Source organism: Manis javanica, chromosome 5 (assembly GCF_040802235.1).
Source record: "Manis javanica isolate MJ-LG chromosome 5, MJ_LKY, whole genome shotgun sequence".
Lineage (NCBI taxonomy): Eukaryota > Metazoa > Chordata > Mammalia > Pholidota > Manidae > Manis > Manis javanica.
The window spans coordinates 11939588-11953133 of NC_133160.1; the positions used below are offsets into that span (position 1 = coordinate 11939588).

The window sequence follows — 13546 nt, forward strand, 5'->3', positions numbered from 1 at the left end:
GGAGTGCAGAGGTCTCTGGTGGGTGAGGTGCGCCTGTCCCTTCTAGAAGTCGCTGCTGAGCCGCACCAGAGAATCTCAGCAGTGGGGCCTTTGTACTGCTGGATCCCCAGTGTTTCAAGAAAAGCCTGACAACCATTCCACATGAAGTCTGATTTTTAAATGCCAGCAGTTCCATTGTTTTGCTTATCGTACAAGTTGCCAGTCTTTCTCCTTAGGTAGGTCATCCTCCTATTTTACAAAAATGGCTGACAGAGCATGTAGGTCAGTCACTGGTAGCTCCCAGAAGCGGCAAGGACCCCGGTCATTTACCCATCCCTTCAACCAATGGCTGCTTTCCAAAGGAACTAGGGATGGTAAGTGGAGGCTGCTTGAAACCACACGGTTTGTAAGGGCTCTTGCCAAGCTTGGTACATTTCCTGAGCAGTGGCTCCAGTTCAAAGTACACAGAGATGGTTTTTATTTCTCCTGAGTTTTCATTCTCTCAAGAGAGAACCTGATGGGGCTAGAGGCACAAAGTAGTCCTCAGTGTTCCAAACTCCAGCAGAAGTAGAGGTCTCCATCCCCTAACACCTCTTCTCCTAAGCACCTTGATTTGTGGAAGAGGATAGAGGTCCCTGCACCCACCATGTTGATAACCTACCTACCTTATTCCAACTAGCTGATGAATGCAGTGAATACACTGGACAGGGATATCCTCAATCAACTACACGTACAGCTCATGGAGCTAAGGAGTTGCAAGGGTTATAAACAGTGTAACCCCCGGACTCGAAACATGGACCTGGGTAAGTAGATGCCCCAACATGAGGCCTGTTGAGAGCGAGGTTACCATTGGAAGGAATTTAGGAGGTCATATGTAAAGAGTGAACCTGGAATCCCCTAAAGTTGGTGAATTCTTACCAGTGCTGAAATATCACCTCCGTGTCATCTGCCAGTCACCATGCTGTTATTAACTGATAATCCTTATGACAACCCTTCAAGGTCAATCTGCTTGTCCTTGCCTTATGGATGAGTAGAGTAGCCGGGTCAACTGACTCCAAAGCCTATGCATGTGATCACACTGCCACATCCTTTAGGACACTTGCTGGACCAGAGACCCCAATCTCCCCACAGCACTTTGCTGTGGGCCCTTGGCTTTCTGGCCTCATTAGGTAGCACAGGAATTCATGCCCATGTCTGCCTCCCCACCTTGGCCAATGGTCAGTGCTGAATCAATGCAATCGGGAGCCTAAAACTAATAAGGTGACACTAGAGTGTAGGCAATCCCCAAGGCTGCCCAGGAGTCCAAGGGGAAGCACAACTTGTAATCCAGCCCACTTCATCTGCCTAGGGACCACTAACAATGCTATGGGTTTGTGACAAAAAGCTTCAGGTGTTTTTAAAAAGGAAAAAAGGCAGTTGTAAAGTTTATTATTCCTTGTGCTATTTTTACCCAAGATAACACTTCTTTTTGTTTGTTTCTCTCCCATTTAGGACTTAAGGATGGAGGAAGCTATGAGCAATTCAGGTATTTGGTTTTGTTTTTAACAGAAAAACATTCCCATGATCTAGGCCTATTAAACTCTGTGAGGTTGCACGTTAGGTTGAGACACTGCCCTTGTCTGGTCTGCTGGGGGCCTGGTCACCCACCAGTGACAGGTGTCACCTAAGAGACCATCTTTGTATAGTTCTTTCAGGGTGACTTTTTCTTTCTTGGTGATGGTTAACACTTATTCTCTCCTTTTGACACATGAAAACTTAGGCAGTTTCAGCGTCGGAAGTGGCCAGAAATGAAGAGACCTTCTTCCAAATCGCTGTGAGTTGAGGAACCCGTTTACAAATAGAGATCTGGTCTGACTTGCCTCATTTTGCCAAGGCTATTATTCTGTGTGCATGCCATTTCTTATTTCATACCCTCCTTTGTTCCCATAATGAGAAGCAGTAATATCTTTCCTGTAAAATAACATACTTGAATACACTTCGTGTTTTAGAGTAATACCTTGTGTAATACACTCTTATTATCTATGTAATAATTTCAGCTTGGTAAACTTAAGGTATTCCTTAAAGGCTGAAAAACATTTAAGTATAAATACCAAACATTTTGAAGGCTATGGCTGCAGAAGGGCTGCCTGGTCCATAACGTCAGCAGTAGTGTAGCCTCATTAGTTTCCAGTATGTCCGTGTTACAAACTCCCTTTCCAATGCCAAGAGGCTGATGACAGGGCTAAGAGACTACAGCAACCTGGAAGGGTTACCTCTAGCCTAAAAGGTACAGTACAAAGGGAATGCAGTTTGAATCCCCAAAATCATCAGGAAAATCCCAATTATGTAGGAGAATTTTTTGTTGACCCGAACAACTGCTTTGACATGAAGTTAGGCAAACCAACTCCCTTAATGAGCTGCTTGCAACTTCTGGTCTACTTGTTTTTCTTTATATGCATTTAAGCCTATGTGGCTTTACTAGGCCAGTAATAATGGGCCAGCTAAGCATTTCTTTGGTGCCCCGAAAATTAAAGCACCTAATTATGTTTCACATTCTTTTCTGCCACTATTCCTATCCAGATCTTTTAATGCTCTCTTAGCCAGCCGCTGAGTGTGTCAGACAACAATGAAAACTGGATGATTTGATAGTAGCAAGCCCTTCTAAGGGACCAAGAAATATTCCTTCTCGGAGCTATATCCTTGACGCAGAGCTTACTCAGGACTGATTAAGGAAATTTCGTAAGTGGCACGATAATCGAATACTAAGATGTTTGCTTTGTCCTACAGGGGACAACTGTGGGAAGGCTGGGAAGGCTAAGAGGCACAAGGTGGACCCCCCCCCCAAAAACAAAGGCATCATCACACTGTACAGACAATGAAAACCATGGAGTTGTTCAGCACCTCTGCTGTTAGCGAGGAGACCTGAGACACACAGCACTTCCTCTGTCCATGGAACCAGCAGGAGGAGCAATGCTTTGGGAAGTCCGTTTTTGCCCCTGCTTTTGCTTTGGATTATACTTCACCAGCCACACAAAATGCACTGTCTTATCAAAGTGTCACCACTAACCCTCCTTGAAAAGCTCACAAGAAACAGAGTGAGCTTTGCTTAGAAATTTCCCCCAAGGGTCACTGGAATTCTTTTTTAAACCACGGGAAAAACAACCCTGTTTTAAATCCTCTTACTCTTTTGGGTCATCACAAAGAAGGAACTAAGAAGCAGGATAGAGGCAACTTACAAGTGCTGGAAATGGTACAGAGTTTGACAGTGAGTCAGTAGCACAAAAGAAGTGGCATTTATCTAGCACTATAACCCTGCCTGCCTCTGAAGAAATTGACTTCACTGTATATACATATATGTGACTATTTACATGTAACCAGCGTGGAAACTTTTAGGGGAATCTAATAAGAAAACCCAATTTTCAAGAGTGGTGGTGTCAATAAATGCGCTGTGGCCAGTGTAAAGAAAACCCCTTGCTGTTGTGGACATTCATACTCCTGACCAGATGCCATTTCTCCCACTCTTCATGTCCAAGCTGATATTTTTTAAAGCACTAAAAAGAAATGTTGATGTATGTCCCAAGTTTTAATGAAACTGTATTTGTAAAGCAATTTTATAGTCTAAGTATTGTCATACAATGTTCAAAACCCCAGCCAATGACCAGCAGTTGGTATGAGGTAACCTTTGACATTTTGTAAAAGTCCATTCTTGGGAGTAGTTTGGTATGTCTGGTTTTTTTTAAAAAGCAAGCATTCAAGATACTACCCATCAACACCTTTCTAGAAGGAGATGCCTTGGGTTTAGAGGGTTTTTAAAGGGGAAATGATTATAAACTAATTATAAATGATTATAAATTAATGACTAAAATTGCATACTTCAGGGACTTCACAGGTAAGTTTCAAATTACATCAGCTTTAATACTTATTAAAAGTGACATCCTAATCAATAGCAAAGCTATTTACCTTTGTGTACCTGGTAGTTTATCCTGGTTTAGGTAGCAATGCAGGAGGAACCTCAGCCACTACAACTTTTATATAAGAACAGTTTCACGCTTTTCAAGATTTAACCTCACAAAACTACTACCATTATTTGACACAAGATTTTTTTTTACCATTAACCCGATAGGGACTTAAAAAAAGGCTCATACCTCAATTTTAAATAGAAACTTTATTTACAGTGACATCTAAAATGATCAGCAAAGCAGTCATAGCTTCCCACCCATCTCAGAAGTTATCCCACATGGTTTGAGTTCTCTGCAGTGTAAGAATGACAGATGTTTTAAAGCAACATTTAATGTAAACTTGATTGAAATGAATTCATTCTCAATACTATAAAGTCAATTCCTGAGAATGTAAATATTGCTCTCAGAATGACATTTCCATCTTCTTCAAGATTCCATATATTGGAAAGAGAAAGAAGGAAAGAAAAACACCATGCTCATTATTAAATAGTTCACTTTGGAGCAGAACAGTTCTTGCTCCTCTGTAGCAGGGGGAAAATGCCATCTATCCGAGAGGTTTTACTCCTGTGACTTCCCCACTTGTGCACAAAACACATGGCTTCTGCAAATAAAAAGGTAACTGGACAGGCATATGGGTAACTGGCAATCCATTCTGTTTGCTGTCCAGCTGCATCTACCTCTGGATCACAGAAGAGCCAATTGTGTTCCCGCAGTACCCACCCCTGGACACCCCCCAACTCACCTTAGATATTAAATACTGATTAAGCAGTCCTATTGATTGATATTTACACCTTCCATCACGATGCACAATTTAGGAATATGGTATAACATTACAATGAATTTCTACTTGTTTTTTTAAAGGAAGAAACGTGTCTCATATCATTTTTGATCTTTATAAAATATATATATTTATATATCTTTGGATTCAGCAAAAAAGTAGGTACTGGAAATATCTCACATTCTAAAAGCAGATGAAAAGATCACTTATAGTACTATCCACCCAAAAAATACCAAGGTTTAAAAAAAGAGACGGGGTAAAAGAGGTAAGCAGCAGGAGTACAAAGAATTATCCAAAAAAGAGAAAAGGACAATAAAAGTAAAAACAACCAATTTCTTAAAGACTGCCTCCATTAAAAGAAAACCAAAATCTTAAGTTTGCACCAATAAAAGGAACAAGTAGAAGATATAAAAACATTTTTTTTCCATATAAAAAGGGGCCCTGCTTTCCAGTTAGCCTGGCATCAGGATTGAGGAAAAGAATCACAAAATGTTATATTTTTTCTTGTTTTTAATTTTTAAAAGTCAAGAAAGGTAAGCACCATTCTATTTCTCCCACGCAGACATGACTTAAATGAGAGTTCAGGCACACCTGCCACAACTGTGTCTAAAAAGACAGAGACTCATACTCAGCTATGCCTCTGCCTCCAGACAGCAAAATATGTTATCTGAAAAAGTACAGGCCACTATGATGGAAGTTGATGGACTTACAATCTTACATTTATTTTTAACTGGGTGGTGGGCAGGGATTAGGGGGTGCCAAACTCAACTCCACTCTAGTGATGATTCTAGAAATACAGGTTTCACTTACTCATAAATCAAAGAAATTAAATGATCTTACCTTCAGAGACACCTAGAGAGACTGGCTAGATGTGTGAAATAGAAAAAAATTAACTGGCTTTCAATTATTGCTAGGAAATTACACCAAGGCTAGCAGAGACATTTGAAATTCAGATACTCAAAAAACCCAATTTTATTCAACTACTTAGACCTAAAAGAGCAGATAAAGAGAATTAGACTTGATTTTTTTTTTCCTTATTCCCAACTAACCAGAACAAGTAACAAGGAGTGGCAACAGCAGAAAGGGGCAGCGGCAGGAGAGGGAAGGAGTGCAAAGGCACTCAGTCAGACCACAGCTTTGAATTATGCAAAACTGGCTGTTTTGGAGACTGAGCTCCTTAAATAACCATGACACTATTCTAATTCTCAGGGGCAATGAAGACATCACACAGTAAAATGACAAGACAGCAGAGCATACACCAGAAGCCACACATCAAGGATTCCACTTCTGAGATCTCAATGTGGGATTCAGGTTCTAGCAACCAAAACCTTAGAGCACTCTTAAAATGGATGAAAAGACACCATTCAATTTTTTTAAAAAAACATAAATTGCTATTGTTTATAGACCACTTAAAATCCAAGATTCTTTTTAAATCAAATTGTTTGATCTATTTAAATTCTTGATACATTTTTTCCCCCTATATCTACTCTTTACCCCAAAATTAACAAAGTGCTTAGTTCTGGTAGAGGAATTTAAAAAAAAATTTTTTTTTTTAATGCCTACATCTAAACAAATGATCTCTTTAAAAAGTGTTTGGATTGAGAGATTGAAAAGAGCGAGGCCTCTAAGGCTGGGGAAGGATAAGCGGTGAACTGCTGTCCCTGCCCCAGCCACAAAATTCAGGGTTTATCTCTTCAGTTTGTAACCTCACCACACTGAGCTTACGGAAATCAACAATGTTAAATATTTAGCTTCACAAACTCTGTAAAAATGAGTTGTTCTGACCTACAAAAAAGGTATGTACATATTTTACATAATACAGTATCTTAAAGGCTGTATTTACAAAAGAAAATCTATTCACAGAAACACTGCGAGATTCTGATTCAGAATGCAGTACCTGGCCTTGGATTTTCTGCAGTTTATTTTCAAAAAGCATTATTGCTTTACCATATAGGCTAAGGGTGACACCAATACTTTCAACAAGAACAACAAAAATCACAGTTCTTGCCCAACATATTAGTTTAGACAAAAACCAGGAATGTGGTTCATCATTCCTCAAGACCTCAGAATATTGCATTTATCCATCATTTCTTAAATAAAGTGCACTTGGCTGCACATTAGCATGTGAAAAATTGCTACTGCTGCAATTAAATACTGTCATCTCGTTTTGCCTTATGCAAAAGCCATTTGACATCAAGGATGATTCCTGTAAGTGAAGCATTACAAAACATCAGGACGAATATGAATCCTAGTTAAGAAAAAGCCTAGAACAACAGGATCCTAGGATCAGAGCAATTCAACACTATCATTAAAGGACAAGAACTTGGAAATGCCAATTCCACGGGACAGAGGGTCAACACAGAGCTACCTGGTAGGGAAAAAACCATGTAGACTGGGACTACTAGTCTTGGTCCAATACTCTAAGTACAGAAACCAGATGTCCTCTGTTTCTCCAATGTTCTCTGGCCCACCTACATTTATTTGAAAGACTGGATAGCCAGGCAGAAAGAAGTGACACAGGACTTTTGTGATCAGTAACACTCCATACCTCCAGAATCACATCCCTAAGACGCAGAACACCAAAAATATGTTTTGAACTCCATGATACACAGAAAGAGGGGGAAAAAAACAGGAAGATATCACACTTCAGCTTAGAATACAGTCCTGTTCAAATGTCATCACTTGGAATACCCTGGAAGGCAATCAAAGCTGGTCCATCCTTCAAAGCTGGGTTCCTAGAACAGTGACTCTTTACTCCTGATAATCCTAGTACAGTGTCATTTGTACAGTGATTTCCTTGGAGGTCCTGGTATAGAGATGTCAGCAGTATTTCTGTTAGCAACCAGAAGTAACGTGAGTAAAACATGCTTTGCACAAAAGAAAAGCATCCCTTTGTCTATACTGATGGATTGCAACATGGCTCTTGCTAGCTGACTCAGATTCCTTAGATCCCACATTACCCCAAGTATCTAATGGCCCAATGCCTTCAAACCAGCTTTCTCAATGACTATATTAAGTTATGCATCCAAGTTAAAAATCTACCTAGGATCTTTAGATAGTACAGTTGAGGCTTTGGTTCTCTCCAGCGAACAGGAATAACTTTGAGAAAGGTAAGGGATAGACCTCTGTACCTGATCAGGACCCATGGGCATGCCAGACATGGGCATGGAGTTCATGTTCATCTGTCCCATGGGACCACTGCTGCCATTCATGTGCACCATACTGTATGCTGCAGGAGTCCCCTGGTGGGCAAACTGCTGCTGGGAAAAGGAGCTGTAAAGAAAGTGTCAAATTATCTCCTGGGTCATTTTAGAAACACAGGACATGCACACAGAGACTATCACAATTTTGTCAAATGTTGCTGTACTTAAGCAGAGAACAAGATGAGAGAGAGAACTCCCTGACAGCCTGCCTTCTATGTCACACCTGTCTGTACTCAATACCCTCATCCATATGTAGAAAGCATTCTCAAAATGAATGAGTCAAATAAGACATTTTATGAAGTGAAACCGGGCCTTTTGATCTCTCTACCCAATGAGGCTTGAAAAAAATGCAGATTAATCCTAAACTTTGGGCACTAGAATGTGAATGACTTTTAAAGTCCGTTCTTCACCTGTTCCTAGCCAGATTTCCTGACGGCCAGCCCTTTATTTCCGAAGATTGATACATGGGTGCAGTCTGAGGGTGCTGCATCATGGGATTCTGAGAGGGACCCATTCTTGATGACATCATTGCACTGGGAGGACTAGACACTCGACCGAAAGTTGGATCTGGCTGTTGTCCCATTCCTTAAAAAAGAAAGAAGAAAAAGAAATTACAATGTTCAAATGCTATCTCCTTAGAATATCAGCTTTCCATAGTAATTTTAAGATGGGGAAGATGGTAGTATGAGACAAAGAGCTACAAGATGCTGCCTGCCAGTGAAACCTTGCTTGTCACCATGGTGACAGCTAGAGTAACAGGCTTACTAAAGGAAAGCACACTGTCTAGATCACTTGAAAAGTAGTTGCTTCAGAGTAGAAAAGGGGCTCCATATCATGCTACTCTATCACTCTATCCTTCTTTGGAGGGCAGAGGAGTTACTGCCCCTGATGACAGAGATGCATGCTAACATGCCATCTCCCCAACAGATATCTCTACCCAGCTTCACCATGTTCCTGAGACCTCCTGAAGGCTGACGTGGAGAGCTATAGGCATTACTATAATTACTATGCCCAAGTCACCAAGAAAAGGACCTCAGCAGCCCACATGCATCAGAGCATTTCTCTTACTGACTTGACCAGCCATCCAGCAACTGCAGAATTCTACTACACTGGGACATGTTTGGAGAAAAGGACCTGGTAGTTTTTCCTTCAAATTGAGATGTAGGGAACTTTAAAAAATAGAAATTAAGAATAAGACCTGAAAGAAAGAAAAAAAAAAAGACTCAACTCTGACAGACCATCTTCCTCAATTACAGTTCCATGCAAACTGCAGTACACTTTGTTATCACATTATTTTTTAATTTTGTTGTCCTTGTGAAATAACAAGAGGGAGTAAATAGTATTTCTGTTTTTAATATGCAGCAGATCTCATGAGCCTTATGTCCTAACTCAGGTTACTTTGGAAAAGAGAATTTCACTGTTAAATTTACCATAATTTGGTGGATACGGGAACTGCTGGGTTGGTGCCTGTGGCATTGCCGGCCCTGCCAGAACCCCATCCATGCTGGGGGTGGCGGTCACATTAGGGGGCGGGCTGAAGGCCTGCGTTTGCTGTGGTGGCGGCTGCTGCTGCTGCATCATCATCGCCACCCTCTGCTGTCGGAAGTGATGGCTCAGCAGCTCTCTGCTGCGCTGGGCAACCATCTGGGCATTAAGAAAACCCTGCTAATGTCCAAGAAGAATGCAGTTATGCACACATAGAACCAGACAATTTCATATATATAGTATATATAGTACCCCACGATATATCAGGTAATCAGAGAGGAAAAAAACAACCACTGTCTTTATAGTTATGAAAAAGGAAAAATGTAAAACTCACATTATAGTAAAAGTTTTCTGTCTATTTGTGGGGAGGATGGAGGAGGGGGGCTGCTGCATAAGAAGGGCCTGGAAATTATGTGGGTGAAAGCAATCGAGTTGTCAAGCTTTAACACAGTTCAAAAACATTCCTCAAAGTGAGAGAACATGCAGGGGCAAAATTTGAAGACAAACTTTCCAGAATATATGAAACGCAATTTTAAGTAGGAAAAGGCCAGGAATGGGAGGGGAGGGACAAAAAGGCAACCCCCCCCCCGAAAAAAGGATGTGCTTATATTCAGGCAGGAATCCATCCCAGAAGGTCATGTAGTCTATTTAAACCTTCTGAAAGGAGAAGCTCTTTGGAGATTAAGGAGGTGACCTGATCAAATCACTGAACAAGGATGCTAATCTGGGCCCTACCAGCTGGGAGAGATCAGCTCCAAAAAGCAAACTTTTACCATCTTTTTGGAAGGCATCATAGCTCAGCTTATACAAGATGTCTGATTACCAAGAAAATGTAGGTATCAGTATTTCCAAGCAGGTGAAAGATGGGCAATTTGCAGTTTTTTTAAAACAATAATTATGAACAATATTTCCAGCCACAATAAAGGATTTTCATGTAGTCATCTGCCTCATGCACATTAAGAAAATACCTTATATAGTCTCACCTTGGGCTGGAGGTAGTGAGAACTTTAATATAATCCCTCCCACTATTGGAAACAGATCATCTCAGAAGTTGCCACCGAGAGCAGGATTATGTATTATTTATTTTCTTCTTCATACTTCTTATAGTTACCAGTGAGCATATGGTTTCATAATCCAAGAACAGAGAAAAGTTTAGTTTATTTTAAAGTCCTAAAATTTTTGACAGTGGTTCTCACAACACAGCTATTGATCACAAGGGCAATTAATGTAAAAAACACACATCAGTGGTTTTAATAAAAGAACCTCTCCTCTTCTGATTCTTCCAGCAAGAGAGAAGAATGGAAGAGAAAAAGTGTCATAGGACCATGAGATGGTTTCTTACACAAGGAAGTTGGAATTACTATATTCATTTAATGAACACTTCCTGAGAGCACACCATGCACCAGCCCTGGGCTGGACACACAGCAGTGAGCACAGAGAGGCCTGTCATTCTCACCTGGGAATTTATCTGGGGCTGCATCATGGGCCTTAGCACTGCAGCACCACCAGCAGTGGTGTTTTCCATTTTCATTTCAAGTGCCTGGCGGCTCTGATTCAAAAACTGGGGAAAGACAGGGTGATGAAATAGAGTATGGTAAGGAGCCCAAAATAGCTTTCCAAATCCTCAGCACCACCCAAGTAGGTCATGACAGCATCTCCAAACCCATTAACCTGGCTAAGTCACATGTAAGCCGAGCCAGTACAATTTCACACTTCAAAAAAGTTCATGCTCAAAGTCTTTAGCTAGCATATAAAGCTTTATTGTTTGGTATCAACAGAAAATCTGAAAGTATAATTCTGCAGTGAAAAGAGTATCTTCAACAGGAACTCAAAGGATTTATAAAGTCAAATTTTTTCTGGGATAACGTATGTCCTTAGAAAAATAGCTTTAACTTGGTCATAACAACAATGAATAAACAACTCTTCTGTTACGTTTTCCTAGGTAACTTAGTGGAAAGAAGTAAAATGCTACCATGAACACATTAACACAGCTTTCCTGAGTATCCAAACTGACTTTTGGGAATATTAATATACTAGAAGAATCTCTGGTTTGCTGGATTCTAAACTCACTCATCTGCTTGAATGGTTCAGTTCTGCCACATTTAATTCAACACACCCAAGACACTAACAATCTAAGTAATTAAATTTTAAAATTTGCTGGGCATGAAGGAAAAAAAATACAAGTCTCAGAATATTAAGAGAGCACAAGAGAAAGCACAGGTTCCATAAAAAGAATGCTCAAATCAATAAGGTTTAAATATTTGATTATTAACACTAAGGACTTGATACAGGGAATTTCTTTAGCTGATACAGGATAGAGAGCCAGTGGCGCAAGAGCTCTGAAGAACACAGTTTGAAAACAAATTAAAGAGGAGGCCACAGTGAAAGCCGGTTCAGGCCACAGCAGAGCATGTGACTTGACTGGTTGTTACCTGCTGGCCCTGCAGCCGCTGCTGGAGCTGCATTCTAAGTTGCTTGGGGGTGTTTGTCCGGGGCCTCATGATGTTGGCCCTAGGGTGCATTCCTTGGAGAGGAAAACTGCCTTGCTGGCTCATCTGATTCACCATAGAGTTAAAAGATGGTGATTGTCCCGGAAGATTAAAGCTGGCTTGCATTGAAGGCCCCTGTGCCGGGTATGTCTGCCCATATAATGCTGCCTTCTGATCCATCATTGCAGCTGCTTCTTGACCTTGGTAAGTGTCCTGTTTGGGCTCCAAAGCCTGTCCCTTAAACATAAAACACATAAATGAACATCAAAGTACATCTGAGAAAGCAATAGAAATCAAATGCTCTAAAGAAAGTGAAAAATTAGTCAAAATATGTGAACAATTATGTTGCAGAATTCCAAAAGCAAAATCAAGTTTATTGTCTAAAGTTCCATGAGAACACAGACCCTCATCTTTTCACTGCTCTGTCCTAATGCACCTAGCACAAGGTCTCACACAGACATTCAGATATTTTATAAGCCAAATATCTACGATGTATTAAGTACCTGGAGAAAATACTATCTGTTCCAAACCAGATTTCTGTACCAAAATAGACCTCCCAAGTATAAAATAAATCTATTAAAAGCACTGTGATCAATGAACTCTCATGTAATTTATAAAAGAATGTTTCTGAAGGTCGCCAGAGAGAATAAATCAACAAAACTTGTATACCCTGATGTGTACTTGCTAGTTGAACAAAACCTAAAGGTAGTCATCCACTACTATTTGTACATGGGTTGTATGTGTGAGAAAACCATTCATTCAACAACAAGTATTTATTAAATGCCTGTTTTATGCCAGGTGTCACTTTTCTACTAAGGATGTTAAGGACAGGTGCAAAATAATGTCCAGCAGGCAACAGAAAAAGTAGTAAAAATAAATACTCTGGAGGAGGGAAGGCCCTACCATGCTAAGACGAAAAGAGCCTGTCAGGTAGTGCATCCACCCTTATCTTCTTATCCACAGGCTCAGAATGCCAAGGATGTAGTCAACACCCTCACTGAGTCTTACCTTAAAGCATACTTGACTCCACTGTGACTGACCCCACACTCGGTTTCTTCCCAGTTCTCCGACCTCTTCTTGGAACAATATTGAGAGTTCATCAAAGCTCAAGTCCTAGGACTTCTTTTCTCTCGCTATATTTTCTACTTTGGTGTTCTCATCCACTAGCAACTACGTCTTTGAACTCTAATTTTGCTTATGAAAATAAATCACTACCTATCATCTTTACTTGGCAGTCTCAGGCATCTCAAGTTAACATGTAGAAAACAGAATTTGTGACTCCCAAAAACTTATCTCCCAAAAAGCCTGATTTTCCTCCTATCTTTCCTATTTTGCTATATATATATATATATATATTTTGCTATATATATATATTTTGCTATATATATATATATATATATATATATACACACACACACACACACACACAGCGACACCATTCACCCGGAACTAAAAAGCCAGCAATCTTCATCCCCTCCTTCCAAACATGTGGGTATGCATGCGCACACACAGCGTCAAGTCCTGTAGTTTTTCTTCCGTCCTTTCCATTCTATTGCTATGACCCTTTCCAAGACACCGCTTGGACTGTCATGGTAGGTTAGGAGTCTGAGTAGAGAGCAAAGAGGCAACTACCTGCCCTCAGCCTGCTCACAAACTCCACACCAAGAAGCTGTA

At 40.5% G+C, this 13546-nt stretch overlaps 2 protein-coding genes across 12 annotated transcripts in view; one reads left to right on the top strand and one right to left on the bottom strand.

The window, feature by feature from the left end:
* SULF2 (sulfatase 2) overlaps positions 1-3670 on the top strand; it is a 111240-nt gene extending 107570 nt beyond the window's left edge. For 6 of the 8 annotated variants that reach the window (XM_073236479.1, XM_073236480.1, XM_073236481.1 and 3 more), the window contains 4 exons: positions 659-782; positions 1471-1504; positions 1739-1792; positions 2746-3670. In XM_073236479.1, coding sequence (XP_073092580.1) covers positions 659-782; positions 1471-1504; positions 1739-1792; positions 2746-2776 — 243 coding nt within the window. In that variant the 3' untranslated portion in view covers positions 2777-3670. The remainder of the gene's footprint in view (positions 1-658; positions 783-1470; positions 1505-1738; positions 1793-2745) is intronic. The other 2 variants (XM_073236485.1, XM_073236486.1) reach the window with 1 other exon arrangement.
* Positions 3671-4104: 434 nt separating this feature from the next.
* The window catches only part of NCOA3 (nuclear receptor coactivator 3), a 132938-nt gene continuing 123496 nt past the window's right edge, over positions 4105-13546 (bottom strand). For 3 of the 4 annotated variants that reach the window (XM_073236473.1, XM_073236475.1, XM_073236476.1), the window contains 6 exons: positions 11816-12109; positions 10840-10944; positions 9329-9563; positions 8309-8483; positions 7827-7968; positions 4105-7527 (listed from right to left, as the gene is read on the bottom strand). In XM_073236473.1, the coding sequence (XP_073092574.1) occupies positions 7516-7527; positions 7827-7968; positions 8309-8483; positions 9329-9563; positions 10840-10944; positions 11816-12109 (963 nt within the window). In that variant the 3' untranslated portion in view covers positions 4105-7515. The remainder of the gene's footprint in view (positions 7528-7826; positions 7969-8308; positions 8484-9328; positions 9564-10839; positions 10945-11815; positions 12110-13546) is intronic. The other variant, XM_073236477.1, reaches the window with a different exon arrangement.